The 19,486-nt window shown below is 44.1% G+C and overlaps 1 protein-coding gene across 4 annotated transcripts in view; it reads right to left on the reverse strand.

Moving 5' to 3' along the window:
* dnajc11b (DnaJ (Hsp40) homolog, subfamily C, member 11b) overlaps nt 1-19,486 on the reverse strand; it is a 69,832-nt gene that overhangs the window by 38,578 nt on the left and 11,768 nt on the right. For 2 of the 4 annotated variants that reach the window (XM_061985677.2, XM_061985676.2), the window contains exons 1-2: nt 9,987-10,136; nt 7,549-7,678 (exon numbers count right to left, since the gene is read on the reverse strand). In XM_061985677.2, the coding sequence (XP_061841661.1) occupies nt 7,549-7,678; nt 9,987-10,121 (265 nt within the window). In that variant the 5' untranslated portion in view covers nt 10,122-10,136. Of the gene's footprint in view, nt 1-7,548; nt 7,679-9,986; nt 10,137-19,486 lie in introns of those variants that run through there. The other 2 variants (XM_061985679.2, XM_061985678.2) reach the window with 1 other exon arrangement.

Raw genomic sequence — 19,486 nt, forward strand, 5'->3', positions numbered from 1 at the left:
GTCACTTGGAGCCATTTCCAAGCAGCTTAAGGTCCCAAGAGCAACTGTGCAAACATTTGTCCGCATAAAGTGCATGGCACAGTTTTGTCACTGCCACGATCAGGAAGAAAACGCAAGCTATCACCTGCTGCTGAGAGAAAATTGGTCAGGATGATCAAGAGTCAATCGAGAATCACCAAAAAACAGGTCTGCAATGAATTGGAAGCTGCTGAACACAGGTGTCAGTGTCCACAGTCAAGCGTGTTTTGCATCGCCATGGACTGAGAGGCTATATGCAAGAAGGAATCCCTTGCTCCAGAAGCCACACCTTAAGGCTTGTCTAAAATTTGCTGCTGATCACATGGACAAAGATAAGACCTTCTGGAGGAAAGTTCTGTGGTCAGATGATACAAAAATGGAGCTGTTTGGCCACAATACCCAGCAATATGTTTGGAGGAGAAAAGGTGAGGCCTTTAATCCCAGGAACACCATCCTACTGCCAAGCATGGTGGTGGTAGTATTGTGCTCTGGACCTGTTTTGCTGTCAATTGAACTGGTGCTTTAAATGGGACAATGAAAAATTCTTCAGGACAAGCTAAAATCATCAGCCCAGAGGTTGGGTCTTGGGCACAGTTGGGTGTTCCAACAGGACAATGACCCCAAACACACATCAAAAGTGGTATAGGAATGGCTAAGCCAGGCTAGAATGAAGGTTTTAGAATGGCCTTCCCAAAGTCCTGACTTAAACGTGTGGACAATGCTGAAGAAACAAGTCCATGTCAGAAAACCAAAACATTTAGCTGAACTGCATCAATTTTGTCAAGAGGAGTGGTCAAAAGTTCAAGCCGAAGCTTGCCAGAAGCTTGTGGATGGCTACCAAAAGCGCCTTATTGAAGTGAAACTTGCCAAGGGACATGTAAGCAAATATTAACATTGCTGTATGTATACTTTTGACCCAGCAGATTTGCTCACATTTTCAGTAGACCCATAATAAATTAAAAAAAGAACCAAACTTCATGAATGTTTTTCGTGACCAACAAGTATGTGCTCCAATCACTCTATCACAAAAAAATAAGAGTTGTAGAAATGATTGGAAACTCAAGACAGCCATGACATTATGTTCTTTACAAGTGTATGTAAACTTCTGACCACGACTGTATATACTGTATATGAGAGGCGGGAATCTTTGACCACCTCAGATTACGATTATGATTCACGATCAATAATCGATTAAAAATCGATTATTGATGCATCTTTAACTTATATATATATATGTATATATATATATATATATATATATATATATATATATATATATACATATATATATATATACTGTATATATATATATATATATATATATATATATATATATATATATATATATATATATATATATATATATATATATATATATATATATATACTGATGCAGTTTTACATTTCTTTTCGTTTCCCTAAATAAGCGTTCATCACTTGCAACTTTTTAAAAAACAGTGCATTTTTATTCAGAAATTCCCATTACATTCATAAGTGCCCTAAAATAAAGGAGCTGGTCGGATCCCTCGGTGAGTTACACACATTTTACAACTGTCTGCATTACTTTATTTACATTAAATATAGCAATTATCAACGTTTACTAACCAATTTTATAAACGTCCATATCTAAATTGCAATACATCTAAAAAGTTCCCCTACCTCTACTGTATATACCATATAAACATATATACACTATATGTTTACGTTATATATAAATATATATATATAGATATATTAGATATATAAAATATATATATATATATATATATATATATATATATATATATATATATATATATATATATATATATATATATATATAATATATGTATATATATATATATATATATATATATATATATATATATATATATATATATATATATATATATATATATATTAGGGCTGGGCGATATATCGATATACTCGATATAATATCGCGGGTTTGCCTCTGTGCGATATAGAAAATGATTATATCGTGATATCGTGATATTGTAGTATACATTCTCACGCAGTTGCTTTTAGCTGCGGGCATTACACTACAGGCGTTTCTCACTCTTTCTAGTCTCTCCTTCTCACAGGGGCATAAAACAAGCCCACTTTCTTACATACGTCACATACTGTTGCGAGTGTAGCGTCATACGCCCTCGCCCAGCAGAGAGGTAGCAGCATGGGTAACGTTAGCTGAGGCAGGTGGTAGAAGCGGAGCGGTGCAAGTGACAATACAAGATAATGTGCGAAACTGATCACAAATGGAGGAAGAACAATTAACGTGGCGCAGTGGGAGAGTGGCCGTGTGCAACCTGAGGGTCCCTGGTTCAATCCCCACCTAGTACCAACCTCGTCATGTCCGTTGTGTCCTGAGCAAGACACTTCACCCTTGCTCCTGATGGGTGCTAGTTAGCGCCTTGCATGGCAGCTCCCTCCATCAGTGTGTGAATGTGTGTGTGAATGGGTAAAATGTGGAAGTAGTGTCAAAGCGCTTTGAGTACCTTGAAGGTAGAAAAGCGCTATACAAGTACAACCCATTTATCATTTATTTAATGCCCAAAAAAAACAGCACGGGGTCCATCATCTGGCGGTAGTTTGGCTTCAAGCGGGAAGATATTCAGCAGACAATAGTAATATGCAAAGTATGCAGCAGAAGCGTTGCTACAAAAGGTGGCGCCAACGTTCCCTCTAAGGTGCGCGCCTGCGCAATTGCGCACTGCTCAAGCGTCCTCTGCGCACAGCAAATATATGCCGCGCACCAAATCAAATCCCATCTGAATTCTAAACAAAATAAACACATTTATTCTGTGTAATTTTGCAATGCAACTCTGAGTGACAGTGACAACAAGCGGCCCTAACGGTGTTCGTCAACACCGTTCAATTATTGTAACGTCTATCGAGATGCTTCGAGGACAGGAATTATATCGATCAATTTATTGAGCAAAACTGTTTATATTGGGCCATAACCACACCTAAAACATGAGTAAAAAACTTCTATCTGGAAAAACTAGTCATTTTCTGCCGTACAAACCAGGCCAAAACCAACTTGTCATCTGTCACCAACACGCATACCACTAAGCCACTGGTGCGTTTATGGCCACACAAAAAGTCGGACAACTCAAACACCACAAAGTTACACGATGACTCCTCAGTCATATGTGGGCTTATTCTACTGTCATTTATTATTAATGTTAATTTATTTATATTAATCATGGAATGCTGTTACTAGAGAAAGTTACAGGAATGCACACTTCATCCTATGTTTACATTTCATTGTGCAACATGAGGATGTTTAAGGGCAACTAAATGTGATCTCTGAAAGGGGTAAAAATTATTTCCAAAGCAGGACCCCCACCCAGACATATTGTACAATACTAATCCATAGCTTATGAAAAACAAGATTTCTTTTATTTTCATTACAAGTGGGCCAAATCACTAATATTACAAAATAATCTCATGAAAATGACTCCTCTCATTTGAGTGTTATTATAAAAGATTGGTTTGAGACAGGTGTGCTGCTGGTATTGCCACGTGTGATGTTGCTCACATGTGCTCCACTGAATGCTCAGGGAGTTTTTGGGTTTGCTCAGACACATGAACAATTAGAGGGAACATTGGTAGCAGCACTACTAATTTGTTCTTTAATTTAAAAAGTCACCCGTGAGCGAATGAAGAGTGCTTGAAACTCCGCAAGTTAACATCTCCGGCCGGTGCCACACCCAAAAAAATGCCGAAACAACCTGCACTGACAAATGAGCCTGACGTCTTCCATTTACAGATCAACACCATATGAAAAACATAGTCACAAACACAAGGAGATAACGTCCGCAGTAACTTATTACATAGCGAAGGACATGGCCCCATAAACATCATCTATGCAACATTTTGACCAGAGAACCACCATTACATGTTATGTAGACCACAAGGAAGTGTTTTACATTTAGAAAAATAATAATAATATGACTCCTTTAATGCACCCTATTATATGCATCAAGTGTTCATTCAAGGCTAAGGCAAAATATCGAGATATATATCGTATATCGCGATATTGTTGCATTTTGTCATTTCCCTGCCTTCTCTTTTTTTTTGTTATCTGTTTTCTTTCTTCAGTCAATTAGTCCCCAGCGAGACACACCTGCAACTAATCTCCACCCAGGAGTATATAAGCTCGTCACCGACAGCTGGTCCCTGCCGATTATTGTCTCCTGCACCTTCCACGTGCATACGCATGATTCAAGTCGTCCTGCCTGGTATGTGTCTTTTCTTATTATCTAAATTCCTCACCTCTTTTTATTTGCCTTCTAGCCTTCCTGAGGTGAAGAGGATCTTGTTGGACCTTTTTGTAGAGCTCAGTGCGCCCTGGCCTTTTCCCCCTGCCGACCACTGAAGGACCTGCTTTTGTTTATATATATATTCATGGTGTGCATTTTTGCCCCATCTCCTTTTGTTATACTTTTTGGACTCGTATTAAATTGTTAAACATATTGTAAATCAGCCTTGCCTCCAGTCTCTGCATCCTGGGATCATCTCCTTGATTAAATCCTAACAGATATGGCCTAAAAATATTCAGATATTAATAAAAGCCAATATCGCCCAGCCCTAATATATATATATATATATATATATATATATATATATATATATATATATATATATATATATATATACATATATATATATATATATATATATTTATAAATATATATATATATACATATTTATTAATATATATATATACACACATATGGTATAAATGTACACGTATACGCTATATATATATATATATATATATATATATGGTATACATACACACACACGCACTTTTTTTTTTCTTTCTATCCCCTCCTGTTCTGTTTAATAATTAATCTTCAAAGTTTATTAAAGTCAAATACAAATAAGGCAACAAGAGACGTATCTCACACTTCTCTTTTGCAACGTAAATATGTATAGTAGATATGATCATCTACATCTACAAAATGTACAGGGGAGATCGAAAGAATATCAAACCGAGACAGACGAGGTTAAATTGATCCATAGGAGCACGTCCAATGGACAAGAGATTTGATTAAGCTGCCGCCATTGTCGCAGCCAAACTTGTTTATATTTCATCTACGGAGTCACTTTTTATACCGCTGAAGAATTTCAGAAGGCAAATTCTGTTAAGGCTCATTGTCCTGCAGTCAAATTGCACGTAATCTACAGCTTTCATCTCTTATGTGTTGGAGATGGAATCAGGGCGCACAGCCTCATTTCATCAGCAGCTTTCCCCCCAAAAGTATTACTTTTAAATACTTTAAACACTGTGCTACTGCTCCGTAAATAAAACTCACTCATTTCCGTGCTTACCCAAGACTAAACATAAACATGCTTTTTTCCAAAATACTGTATGTTGTTTGTCGCCAACACGCTAACATCCTACTAAATGCTACTTGTGTCACTGAATAAAAAAACTGCTTTTGTTTAAACTTACCAGTGTGAAAATACAGTGAATAAGACCAACATGTACCAGGTGATGGCGATAAAAGTCATGTTTGATCGTCTCACCGTCTATTAATTGGCTTCATAACCTGACTTCCTTTGGTTTTGCTTTCACGCTGGAAATGAGACAAATCCATGTTTTCTTTATACGATCATGACCATGATTGTGACAGTTAATGATGCCGCACGTTCGCGACATATTTGGAACTTGTTAAAGAAAAAAAACGGAACTTAAGCACAGAGCCACGTAAATAGGCGATTCAGAGTCCAGCAAAACCCACAATGCAATGTGTTTCCTTGTCACATTGTCAAGCCTGATAGGTGAAGTTGCAATCTTAAGTTGTGTCCCTAATTGGAGAGCTGCTGCTATGCGAGCTCCGCCACTCAAAGTCCAGACTGCAAATGAAATGTGCATCAAGCGAGATGTAAATGTAAGTATTTCTTCACTTTTTTCATTTTCACAATTTCGTCCCGATCCCATTGTTCATGTTCATGAGATAATAGATGACAATAATGTCACAACCCTCCACTCTTCTGATCAAATTGGATTCTCTTAAATGTTAATTGGTTTGAATTTAAATAAAACAAGCTGAGAATCAACAGAATAAAGTTGAACTCATTTGCCATTTTTTAAACTCACTTATTTCTCCTCCCTCAACGTTATTCCTCTCCTAAACAATAACAAATGTTGGGTTATAAATACCCCAATTTTAACCCAACTACTGGTTCAGAAAAGGACAAACACCTTATTTGGGTTATTGTAACTCAACATTTTGGGTACATTTTTTCAAACCAACTTTTGCATTAAATTATTTAACCCAAAGGTTGAGTTATGCTCACTACAATGTTGGGTTAATCCAAACCCAACTATTGGGTTGCGCAATTGAGTGCTCCTTGACCCAATAGCTGGTTAACTTTTACTGCTCGTTTTCCGACTCCTTCCCAACTACTGATCAAAATTATTTTTCATTCCATTAAAACATACTCAAAAGCAAGATATGAGTGACATTTTTTTACGAGAATTGCCGTGTATGGTCATAGTTGTCATGGCGGGGTCGCATTTTACAGCGTGGATCGTTCTCCCAGGATGCAGACGGGACTCCGGAGGCAAGGTGCAGGTAAGGAAATTATTTATTGTCCATAAATCACGCGGGATAAAAACAAAAGAGCATCAGCATGCCGATAGCTAACAGAATAGCGAACAAGAAAAGCTTAGCATGTAAACAGGCAAACGGAAAGGCGAAGCTTAGTTCAGGAATCAAATTAGTAGCTGTCGTACCTGTTGCGTAGAAGCAAATAAGAAAGCCAGACTGAGTGTGTCAAAAAGCCGGGAATAAGTAGCTCTCTGATTAGTGCCCAGGAGCAGGTGAGCATCCCGAACACTAATCAGAGGCAGGTGAAAACAATCTGCAGTCATGGCAACTAAAACACAAACTCAGGGGTGCTCAAAACAGGAACTGAGGGAGTCAAAACCTAAACAAACAAGATCCAACAAATCATGACAATGGTAGTTCTATACAGCATGCTCAAATATGTTCATGTACATAAGATGTCCAGCAAGACCCACAATGCAATGCGTTTCCTTGTAAAATTGTCAAGCCCGATAGGTAAAGTTGCAATCTTAAGTTGTGTCCCTAAATCAGTGGTTCTTAACCTAGGTTCGATCAAACCCTAGGGGTTCGGTGGAGCCTCCGCCGCGGAGGTTGAGCCACACCCGACTCATCGTGTACATAAAAACTTCTCCCTATCGGCATACTACGGATACGGCAACAACAGAAGTCAAACTGATTTGCAGGTGTGTAATTTGTTGTGAGTTTATGCACTGTGTTGGTTTTGTTCTTTGAACAAGGTGATGTTCATGCACGGTTAATTTTGTAAACCAGTAAAAAAACATAACTTTGTCTTGAATTTGAAAAAAAACCATTTTATTTTTCACTAAAGAAGGGTTCGGTGAATGCGCATATGAAACTGGTGGGGTTCGGCACCTCTAACAAGGTTAAGAACCACTGCCCGAAATGGAGAGTTTCCTGTTGTGATACCATGCAACACTCAAATAATCACCTTCAAAAGCTTGGTGCACCTGGTTGAAGAGCTGTTCCGCTTGTCTTTTCAGCTCTGGGTCGCGGTGTTTGTCAGGATGGTACAGCATGCAGAGTCTCCTGTACGATGCTTTCAGCTCCTCCTGAGTAGCCTGTGAATATTAAACAATACAGCTAAATCGGGAAAATCCAAAAACCTTGTAAAACGTAACACAAAGTTGCTAAAACGCAAAAGTGGTGTAGGAATTTGGGACGATGTACTTGAGAGAGACCTGCCTTGTTAGCATGCTGTCAATAAGGTAGCACGAAATAAAAGAACCACTAAATAGCCTGCATGGACGCGTAATTGCTGTGTTTCCAGAGATGTCCCTGTTAGAATGAGGCAATGTTGCCAACTTGGCCACTTTGTCTAAATCTGCCGACTTTCTTCCTAAACAGCTACTAGCGACAAACCTAGCGACTGTTTCCGGTGTTATTGGAGACTTTTCTTGTGTCTTGGTGTTACTGTCTTCAACGGGCAAAGCACTCACAGTCTGACTCACATGTGTCAAACTCACGCCGCGTCACTTGATGTGGCCCGCGGGAGCCTGGAAATAGCATGCGTCCATAAAGTAAAAAAAGTCAAAAGCAGTGAAGTTGTCACGTTGTGTAAATGGTAAATAAAAACAGAATACAATCATCAAAGACTTATTTGGAACATCCCACAGGTGAACAGGCTAATTGGGAACAGGTGGGTGCCATGATCGGGTATAAAAGCAGCTTCTATGAAATGCTCAGGAATTCACAAACAAGGATGGGGCGAGGGTCACCACTTTGTCAACAAATGCCTGAGCAAATTGTTTGAGAACAACATTTCTCAAACAGCTATTGCAAGGAATTTAGGGATTTCACCATCTACGCTCCGTAATATCATCAAAAGCTTCCAAGAATCTTGAGAAATCACTGCACGTAAGCGCCAAGGACGAAAACCAACCACCTTGGATCCCTCAGGCAGCACTGCATCAAAAAGCAACATCAGTGTGTTGCTTTTTGATGCAGGGCACTTCAGAAAACCACTGTCAGTAACTACAGTTGGCCGCTACATCTGTAAGTGAAAGTTAAAACTCTACTATGCAAAGCCAAAGCCATTCATCAACAACACCCAGAAACGCCGCCGGCTTGGCTGGGCCCGAGCTCATCTAAGATGGACTGATACAAAGTGGAAAAGTGTTCTGTGGTCTGACGAGTCCACATTTCAAATTGTTTTTGGAAACTGTGGACGTCGTGTCTTCTGGACCAAAGAGGAAAAGAACCATCCGGACTGTTCTAGGCGCAAAGTGTAAAAGGCAGCATCTGGGATGGTAAGGGGGTGTATTAGTGTCCAAGGCATGAGTAACTTACACATCTGTGAAGGCACCATTAATGCTGAAAGGTACATACAGCTTTTGGAGCAACATATGTTGCCATCCAAGCAACGTAATCATGGACGCCCCTGCTTATTTCAGCAAGACAATGCCAAGCCACGTGTTACAACAGCGTGGCTTCATAGTAAAAGAGTGCGGGTACTAGACTGGCCTGCCTGTAGTCCAGACCTGAAAATGTGTGGTGCAATATGAAGGCTAAAATATCAGAAGGGAGACTGTTGAACAACTTAAGCTGTACATCAAGCAAGAATGGGAAAGAATTCCACTTCAAAAATTTACTGACTGTTGTTAAAAGGAAAGGCCATGTAACAAAGTGGTAAAAATGCCCCTCTGACAACTTTTTTGCAATGTGTTGCTGCCGTAAAATTCTAAGTTCATGATTATTTGCAACAAAAAAAATAAGTTTGTCAGTGTGAACATGAAATATCTTGTCTTTGCAGTCTATTCAATTGAATATAAGTTGAAAAGAATTTGCAAATCATTGTATTCTCTTGTATTTACTATTTACACAACGTGACAACTTCACTGCTTTTGGCTTTTGTACTTCATCTTTTCTTACTGAAAGTATTCCTTCTTTCCATTTTGACAGAAAAAAAATCCTGCAATTGCGTATCTTTTAAGCTTTAATAATATCTAAAAAGTGCAAGAAGTATATTATCATAGTCGATTATTTTTGTAAATACTTAAACATCTGCTCGACTGAGGACTTGAAATAAAGTTATCCATCACATTGTACACTGTAAAAATTACAAAATATTTTACAGCAAAAATTTGGCGACTGAGCTGCCAATCTTCTACTGTAAAATTTAGTGTAATTTTTACAGCATATTACTGTAAATAAAAAAACATCACCACCTATTTTTACAGTAACATTCTAGCAACATAGAGGTCGGGTGCAATGTGAGCTGGGCGGTAGCCGAAGGCAGGGCACTTGGCGGTCCGATCCTCGGCTACAGAAGCTAGCTCTTGGGACGTGGAACGTCACCTCGCTGGGGGGGAAGGAGCCTGAGCTAGTGCGCGAGGTAGAGAAGTTCCGGTTGGATATAGTCGGACTCACCTCGACGCACAGCAAGGGCTCTGGAACCAGTTCTCTCGAGAGGGGCTGGACTCTCTTCCACTCTGGTGTTGCCAGCAGTGAGAGGCGACGGGCTGGGGTGGCAATTCTTGTTGCTCCCCGGCTCAGAGCCTGCATGTTGGAGTTCAACCCGGTGGACGAGAGGGTAGCTTCCCTCCGCCTTCGGGTGGGGGAACGGGTCCTGACTGTTGTTTGCGCTTACGCGCCAAACAGCAGCTCAGAGTACCCACCCTTTTTGTATTCACTCGAGGGAGTACTTGAGAAAGCTCCCCCGGGTGATTCCCTCGTTCTACTGGGGGACTTCAACGCTCATATTGGCAACGACAGTGAAACCTGGAGAGGCGTGATTGGGAAGAATGGCCGCCCGGATCTGAACCCAAGTGGTGTTTTGTTATTGGACTTTTGTGCCCGTCACGGATTGTCCATAACGAACACCATGTTCAAGCATAAGGGTGTCCATATGTGCACTTGGCACCAGGACACCCTAGGCCGCAGTTCTATGATCGACTTTGTAGTTGTGTCATCGGATTTGCAGCCTCATGTTTTGGACACTCGGGTGAAGAGAGGGGCGGAGCTTTCTACCGATCACCACCTGGTGGTGAGTTGGCTGCGATGGTGGGGGAGGATGCCGGACAGACCTGGCAGGCCCAAACGCATTGTGAGGGTTTGCTGGGAACGTCTGGCAGAGTCTCCTGTCAGAGAGAGTTTCAATTCCCACCTCCGGAAGAACTTTGAACATGTCACGAGGGAGGTGCTGGACATTGAGTCCGAGTGGACCATGTTCCGCACCTCTATTGCCGAGGCGGCTGATTGGAGCTGTGGCCGCAAGGTAGTTGGTGCCTGTCGTGGCGGTAATCCTAGAACCCGTTGGTGGACACCGGCGGTGAGGGATGCCGTCAAGCTGAAGAAGGAGTCCTATCGGGTTCTTTTGGCTCATGGGACTCCTGAGGCAGCGGACAGGTACCGACAGGCCAAGCGGTGTGCGGCTTCAGCGGTCGCGGAGGCAAAAACTCGGACATGGGAGGAGTTCGGGGAAGCCATGGAAAACGACTTCCGGACGGCTTCGAAGCGATTCTGGACCACCATCCACCGCCTCAGGGAGGGGAAGCAGTGCACTACCAACACCGTGTATGGTGCGGATGGTGTTCTGCTGACCTCGACTGCGGAAGTTGTGGATCGGTGGAGGGAATACTTCGAAGACCTCCTCAATCCCACCAACACGTCTTCCTATGAGGAAGCAGTGCCTGAGGAATCTGTGGTGGGCTCTCCTATTTCTGGGGCTGAGGTTGCTGAGGTAGTTAAAAAGCTCCTCGGTGGCAAGGCCCCGGGGGTGGATGAGATCCGCCCGGAGTTCCTTAAGGCTCTGGATGCTGTAGGGCTGTCTTGGTTGACAAGACTCTGCAGCATCGCGTGGACATCGGGGGCAGTACCTCTGGATTGGCAGACCGGGGTGGTGGTTCCTCTCTTTAAAAAGGGGAACCGGAGGGTGTGTTCTAACTATCGTGGGATCACACTCCTCAGCCTTCCCGGTAAGGTCTATTCAGGTGTACTGGAGAGGAGGCTACGCCGGATAGTCGAACCTCGGATTCAGGAGGAACAGTGTGTTTTTCGTCCTGGTCGTGGAACTGTGGACCAGCTCTATACTCTCGGCAGGGTCCTTGAGGGTGCATGGGAGTTTGCCCAACCAGTCTACATGTGCTTTGTGGACTTGGAGAAGGCATTCGACCGTGTCCCTCGGGAAGTCCTGTGGGGAGTGCTCAGAGAGTATGGGGTTTCGGACTGTCTGATTGTGGCGGTCCGCTCCCTGTATGATCAGTGTCAGAGCTTGGTTCGCATTGCCGGCAGTAAGTCGGACACGTTTCCGGTGAGGGTTGGACTCCGCCAAGGCTGCCCTTTGTCACCGATTCTGTTCATAACTTTTATGGACAGAATTTCTAGGCGCAGTCAAGGCGTTGAGGGGATCCGGTTTGGTGGCTGCAGGATTAGGTCTCTGCTTTTTGCAGATGATTTGGTCCTGATGGCTTCATCTGGCCAGGATCTTCAGCTCTCACTGGATCGGTTCGCAGCTGAGTGTGAAGCGACTGGAATGAGAATCAGCACCTCCAAGTCCGAGTCCATGGTTCTCGCCCGGAAAAGGGTGGAGTGCCATCTCCGGGTTGGGGAGGAGATCTTGCCCCAAGTGGAGGAGTTCAAGTACCTCGGAGTCTTGTTCACGAGTGAGGGAAGAGTGGATCGTGAGATCGACAGGCGGATCGGTGCGGCGTCTTCAGTAATGCGGACGCTGTATCGATCCGTTGTGGTGAAGAAGGAGCTGAGCCGGAAGGCAAAGCTCTCAATTTACCGGTCGATCTACGTTCCCATCCTCACCTATGGTCATGAGCTTTGGGTTATGACCGAAAGGACAAGATCACGGGTACAAGCGGCCGAAATGAGTTTCCTCCGCCGGGTGGCGGGGCTCTCCCTTAGAGATAGGGTGAGAAGCTCTGTCATCCGGGGGGAGCTCAAAGTAAAGCCGCTGCTCCTCCGCATCGAGAGGAGCCAGATGAGGTGGTTCGGTCATCTGGTCAGGATGCCACCTGAGCGCCTCCCTAAGGAGGTGTTTAGGGCATGTCCGACCGGTAGGAGGCCACGGGGAAGACCCAGGACACGTTGGGAAGACTATGTCTCCCGGCTGGCCTGGGAACGCCTCGGGATCCCCCGGGAGGAGCTGGACGAAGTGGCTGGGGAGAGGGAAGTCTGGGCTTCCCTGCTTAGGCTGCTGCCCCCGCGACCCGACCTCGGATAAGCGGAAGAAGATGGATGGATGGATGGATTCTAGCAACAGACCTGCCGTTTTTCCATTTACAGTAGTCCACTGTAAAAGTGGACAAAAGTGGTGAGGGATCAGACAAAGAGCAGCTCGAAGACCTCCATGAAAAATAAAAACCAAGGACCCAGATTTCCCTCGCCCGGACGCGGGTCACCGGGGCCCCCCTCTGGAGCCAGGCCCGGAGGTGGGGCACGATGGCGAGCGCCTGGTGGCCGGGCCTGTCCCCATGGGGCCCGGCCGGGCACAGCCCGAAGAGGCAACGTGGGTCCCCCTTCCAATGGGCTCACCACCCATAGCAGGGGTCATAGAGGTCGGGTGCGATGTGAGCTGGGCAGCAGCCGAAGGCAGGGCACTTGGCGGTCCGATCCTCGGCTACAGAAGCTAGCTCTTGGAACGTGGAACGTCACCTCGCTGGGGGGAAGGAGCCTGAGCTAGTGCGCGAGGTGGAGAAGTTCCGGCTAGATATAGTCGGACTCACTTCGACGCACAGCAAGGGCTCTGGAACCAGTTCTCTCGAGAGGGGCTGGACTCTCTTCCACTCTGGCGTTGCCGGCAGTGAGAGGCGACGGGCTGGGGTGGCAATTCTTGTTTCCCCCCGGCTCAGAGCCTGTACGTTGGAGTTCAACCCGGTGGACGAGAGGGTAGCTTCCCTCCGCCTTCGGGTGGGGGAACGGGTCCTGACTGTGGTTTGCGCTTACGCGCCAAACCGCAGCTCAGAGTACCCACCCTTTTTGGATTCACTCGAGGGAGTACTTGAGAGTGCTCCCCCGGGTGATTCCCTCGTTCTACTGGGGGACTTCAATGCTCATGTTGGGAACGACAGTGAAACCTGGAGAGGCGTGATTGGGAAGAATGGCTGCCCGGATCTGAACCCGAGCGGTGTTTTGTTATTGGACTTTTGTGCTCGTCACAGATTGTCCATAACGAACACCATGTTCAAACATAAGGGTGTCCATATGTGCACTTGGCACCAGGACACCCTAGGCCGCAGTTCCATGATCGACTTTGTAGTTGTGTCATCGGATTTGCGGCCTCATGTTTTGGACACTCAGGTGAAGAGAGGGGCGGAGCTTTCTACCGATCACCACCTGGTGGTGAGTTGGCTGCAATGGTGGGGGAGGATGCCGGACAGACCTGGCAGGCCCAAACGCATTGTGAGGGTTTGCTGGGAACGTCTGGCAGAGTCTCCTGTCAGACGAGTTTCAATTCCCACCTCCAGAAGAACTTTGAACATGTCACGAGAGAGGTGCTGGACATTGAGTCCGAGTGGACCATGTTCCGCACCTCTATTGTCGAGGCGGCTGATTGGAGCTGTGGCCGCAAGGTGGTTGGTGCCTGTCGTGGCGGTAATCCTAGAACCCGTTGGTGGACACCGGCGGTGAGGGATGCCGTCAAGCTGAAGAAGGAGTCCTATCAGGTTCTTTTGGCTCATAGGACTCCTGAGGCAGCGGACAGGTACCGACAGGCCAAGCGGTGTGCGGCTTCAGCGGTCGCAGAGGCAAAAACTCGGACATGGGAGGAGTTCGGGGAAGCCATGGAAAACGACTTCCGGACGGCTTCGAAGCAATTCTGGACCACCATCCGCCGCCTCAGGAAGGGGAAGCAGTGCACTATCAACACCGTGTATGGCGAGGATGGTGTTCTGCTGACCTCGACTGCGGATGTTGTGGATCGGTGGAGGGAATACTTCGAAGACCTCCTCAATCCCACCAACACGTCTTCCTATGAGGAACCAGTGCCTGGGGAGTCTGTGGTGGGCTATCCTATTTCTGGGGCTGAGGTTGCTGAGGTAGTTAAAAAGCTCCTCGGTGGCAAGGCCCCAGGGGTGGATGAGATCCGCCCGGAGTTCCTTAAGGCTCTGGATGCTGTGGGGCTGTCTTGGTTGACAAGACTCTGCAGCATCGCATGGACATCGGGGGCGGTACCTCTGGATTGGCAGACCGGGGTGGTGGTTCCTCTCTTTAAGAAGGGGAACCGGAGGGTGTGTTCTAACTATCGTGGGATCACACTCCTCAGCTTTCCCGGTAAGGTCTATTCAGGTGTACTGGAGAGGAGGCTACGCCGGATAGTCGAACCTCGGATTCAGGAGGAACAGTGTGGTTTTCGTCCTGGTCGTGGAACTGTGGACCAGCTCTATACTCTCGGCAGGGTCCTTGAGGGTGCATGGGAGTTTGCCCAACCAGTCTACATGTGTTTTGTGGACTTGGAGAAGGCATTCGACCGTGTCCCTCGGGAAGCCCTGTGGGGAGTGCTCAGAGAGTATGGGGTATCGGACTGTCTGATTGTGGCAGTCCGCTCCCTGTATGCTCAGTGCCAGAGCTTGGTCCGCATTGCCGGCAGTAAGTCGGACACGTTTCCAGTGAGGGTTGGACTCCGCCAAGGCTGCCCTTTGTCACCGATTCTGTTCATAACTTTTATGGACAGAATTTCTAGGCGCAGTCAAGGCGTTGAGGGGATCTGGTTTGGTGGCTGCTGGATTAGGTCTCTGCTTTTTGCAGATGATGTGGTCCTGATGGCTTCATCTGGCCAGGATCTTCAGCTCTCGCTGGATCGGTTCGCAGCCGAGTGTGAAGCGACTGGGATGAGAATCAGCACCTCCAAGTCCGAGTCCATGGTTCTCGCCCGGAAAAGGGTGGAGTGCCATCTCCGGGTTGGGGAGGAGATCTTGCCCCAAGTGGAGGAGTTCAAGTACCTCGGAGTCTTGTTCACGAGTGAGGGAAGAGTGGATCGTGAGATCGACAGGCGGATCGGTGCGGCGTCTTCAGTAATGCGGACGCTGTATCGATCCGTTGTGGTGAAGAAGGAGCTGAGCCGGAAGGCAAAGCTCTCAATTTACCGGTCGATCTACGTTCCCATCCTCACCTATGGTCATGAGCTTTGGGTTATGACCAAAAGGACAAGATCACGAGTACAAGCGGCCAAAATGAGTGGCGGGGCTCTCCCTTAGAGATAGGGTGAGAAGCTCTGCCATCCGGGGGGAGCTCAAAGTAAAGCCGCTGCTCCTCCACATCGAGAGGAGCCAGATGAGGTGGTTCGGGCATCTGGTCAGGATGCCACCCGAACGTCTCCCTAGGGAGGTGTTTAGGGCACGTCCGACCGGTAGGAGGCCGCGGGGAAGACCCAGGACACGTTGGGAAGACTATGTCTCCCGGCTGGCCTGGGAACGCCTCGGGGTCCCACAGGAAGAGCTGGACGAAGTGGCTGGGGAGAGGGAAGTCTGGGCTTCCCTGCTTAGGCTGCTGCCCCCGCGACCCGACCTCGGATAAGCGGAAGAAGATGGATGGATGGATGGCACTGTAAAATAAAGTTGTGGATTTACAGTTGGCAGCTTGGTTGCTCGAAATGTACAGTAAAAAAGCAATGCCATGTACAGTAGTATGCTGTAAAGAAGACTGCACATTTTACAGTGAAATCTTGGTTATTTATACATTAATAAACGTGCATATTCATCTGTACAGTCATTTCACACGTAGCTCTGTTTTATATCTATTTTTATCTGCACCTCATTTTGTAAATGGAACATTCTTTATGTAAATACTTGATGCTGCTATTGTATCCTGCACTACAACCAGCTGGTGTTCTTATCTGTACTGCAAAGTTCAAATTTGAATGACAATAAAGGAAGTCTACGTCTAATTATCTCTAACCTACTTACCGTTTACAACCTTGTCAAATGTCATGAAACATGTGTTAATCACAATGATAATTATCAAAGCTTAGGTCGGGCTTATTACAAAATAAATACTAACCAAATATACTTCAAATGAAAGGACTCATAAAAACTATAGAAAATAAATGGACATACAATTACAAAGTACTAAAATTAATACTAAATAGATCAATAATAAATAATAATAATATGTGTATTCCTTAAGTAACAGTTAAATCAAATTTAAGTGCAAATGAAAATAAACTTTAGTCATAATTTTTGCGCTTAAGACACTTTAGCTCTAGACTTCTTATGTTTGTTTGAGATTGCCATTACTGCCACAAGTAGTGTAAAAGTGTATTACAACTGAGTATCCCTGCGGCCCAGCTGAGAAACATATATTTTTTGGCAGCCCTATGGTTAGGAAACACTGGCAAATCTTTATACATTGACTATATTATTCACTGTTACAAGCGGCGCTCTGAAGGCAGCCATAACTGCCATGTGGCCCTCACTGAACACCAGCTTGACATCCCGGGTCAAAGCGGAGCTGCTGCTGCTATGCGAGCTCCGCCACTCAAAGTCCAGACTGCAAATGAAATGTGCATCAAGCGAGATGTAAATGTAAATTTTTCTTCACTTTTTTCATCTTCACAATTTCGTCCCGATCCCATTGTTCATGTTCATGAGATAATAGATGACAATAATGTCACAACTCTCCAGTCTTCTGATCAAATTGGCATTTTGGGTACATTTTTTCAACCCAACTTTTGCGTTGAATTATTTAACCCAAAAGTTGAGTTATGATAACTCAATGTTGGTTGATTCATAACCCAACTATTGGACTAAATGTATTAAACACAAAAGCTGAGTTATGCTCACTACAATGTTGGGTTAATCCAAACCCAACTATTGGGTTGCGCAATTTAGCGGTCCTTGACCCAATAGCTGGTTAAAAATGATAACTTTTACTGCTCGTTTTTCCTACTCCTTCCCAACGACTGATCAAAATTATTTTTATTCCATTAAAATATACTCAAAAGCAAGATATGAGTAACATTTCTTTAACGAGAATTGCTGTGTTTGGTCATAGTTGTCACGGCGGGATCGCATTTTACAGCGTGGCTCATTCTCCCAGGATGCAGACGGGACTCCGGAGGCAAGGTGCAGGTAAAGAAATTATTTATTGTCCATAAATCAAGCGGGATACAATAGCAATACAATAGCTCTTGTCTCAAAGTAGGTGTACTGTCACCACCTGTCACATCACGTCCTGACTTATTTTGACTTGTTTGCTGTTTTCCTGTGTGTAGTGTTTTACTTCTTGTCTTGCGCTCCTATTTTGGTGGCTTTTTCTCTTTTTTTGGTATTTTCCTGTAGCAGTTTCACGTCTTCCTTTGAGCGAAATTTCCCGCATCTACTTCGTTTTAGCAATCAAGAATGTTTCAGTTGTTTTTATCCTTCTTTATGGGGACATTGTTGATTGTCATGTCATGTGCGGATGTACTTTGTGGACGCCGTCTATGCTCCGCAGTAAGTCTTTGCTGTCGTCCAGCATTCTGTTTTTGTTTACTTTGTAGCCAGTTCAGTTTTAGTTTGGTTCTGCATAGCCTTCCCTAAGCTTCAATGCCTTTTCTTAGGGGCACTCACCTTTTGTTTATTTTTGGTTTAAGAATTAGACACTTTTTTACCTGCACACTGCCTCCCGCTGTTTCCGACATCTACAAAGCAACTAGCTACCGACTGCCATCTACTGATATGCAAGAGTATTACACGGTTACTCTGCCGAGCTCTAGACAGCACAGACACTCATCAACAACACATCATTTGCCGACTATAATTACAGGTTTGCAAAAAATTATTTTAACCCAAATAGGTGAAATTAGATAATCTCCCACTGCACACCAGACTGTATCTCACGGCACACTAATGTGCCGCGGCACAGTGGTTGGAAAAGACGGCATTACATGATATGATAACATACATGATGACATTACATACAATATGACATACATGATGACATTACATACATGATGACATTACATACATGAAGACATACATGATGACATTACATACATGATGACATTACATACATGATGACATTACATGATGACATATATGATGACATTACATACATGAAGACATACATGATGACATTACATACATGATGACATACATGATGACATACATGATGACATACATGATGAAATGACATACATGATGACATACAAGATGACATACATGATGACATTACATACATGACGACATACATGACGACATACAAGATGACATACATGATGACATTACATACATGACGACATACATGATGACATTACATACATGATAACATACGTGATGACATTACATGATGACATTACATACATGATGACATTACATACATGACGACATACATGATGACATTACATACATGATGACATAAATGATGACATACATGAGGACATTATATACATGATGACACTACATGATGACATACATGATGACATTACATACATGATGACATACATGATGACATTACATACATGATGACATACATGATGACATTACATGACATTACATACATGATGACATTACATACATGATGACATTACATGATGACATACATGATGACATTACATACATGATGACACTACATGATGACATACATGATGACATTACATACATGATGACATTACATGATGACATTACATATATGATGACATTACATGATGACATACATGATGACATTACATACATGATGACATACATGATGACATTACATACATGATGACATTAAATGATGACATACATGATGACATTACATACATGATGACATACATGATGACATTACATGACATTACATACATGATGACATTACATACATGATGACATTACACGATGACATTACATACATGATGACATTACACACATGACGACATACATGATGACATTACATACATGATGACATTACATGATGACATACATGATGACATTACATACATGATGACATTACATGATGACATACAT

The sequence above is a fragment of the Nerophis lumbriciformis genome, linkage group LG23 (assembly GCF_033978685.3).
Source record: "Nerophis lumbriciformis linkage group LG23, RoL_Nlum_v2.1, whole genome shotgun sequence".
Lineage (NCBI taxonomy): Eukaryota > Metazoa > Chordata > Actinopteri > Syngnathiformes > Syngnathidae > Nerophis > Nerophis lumbriciformis.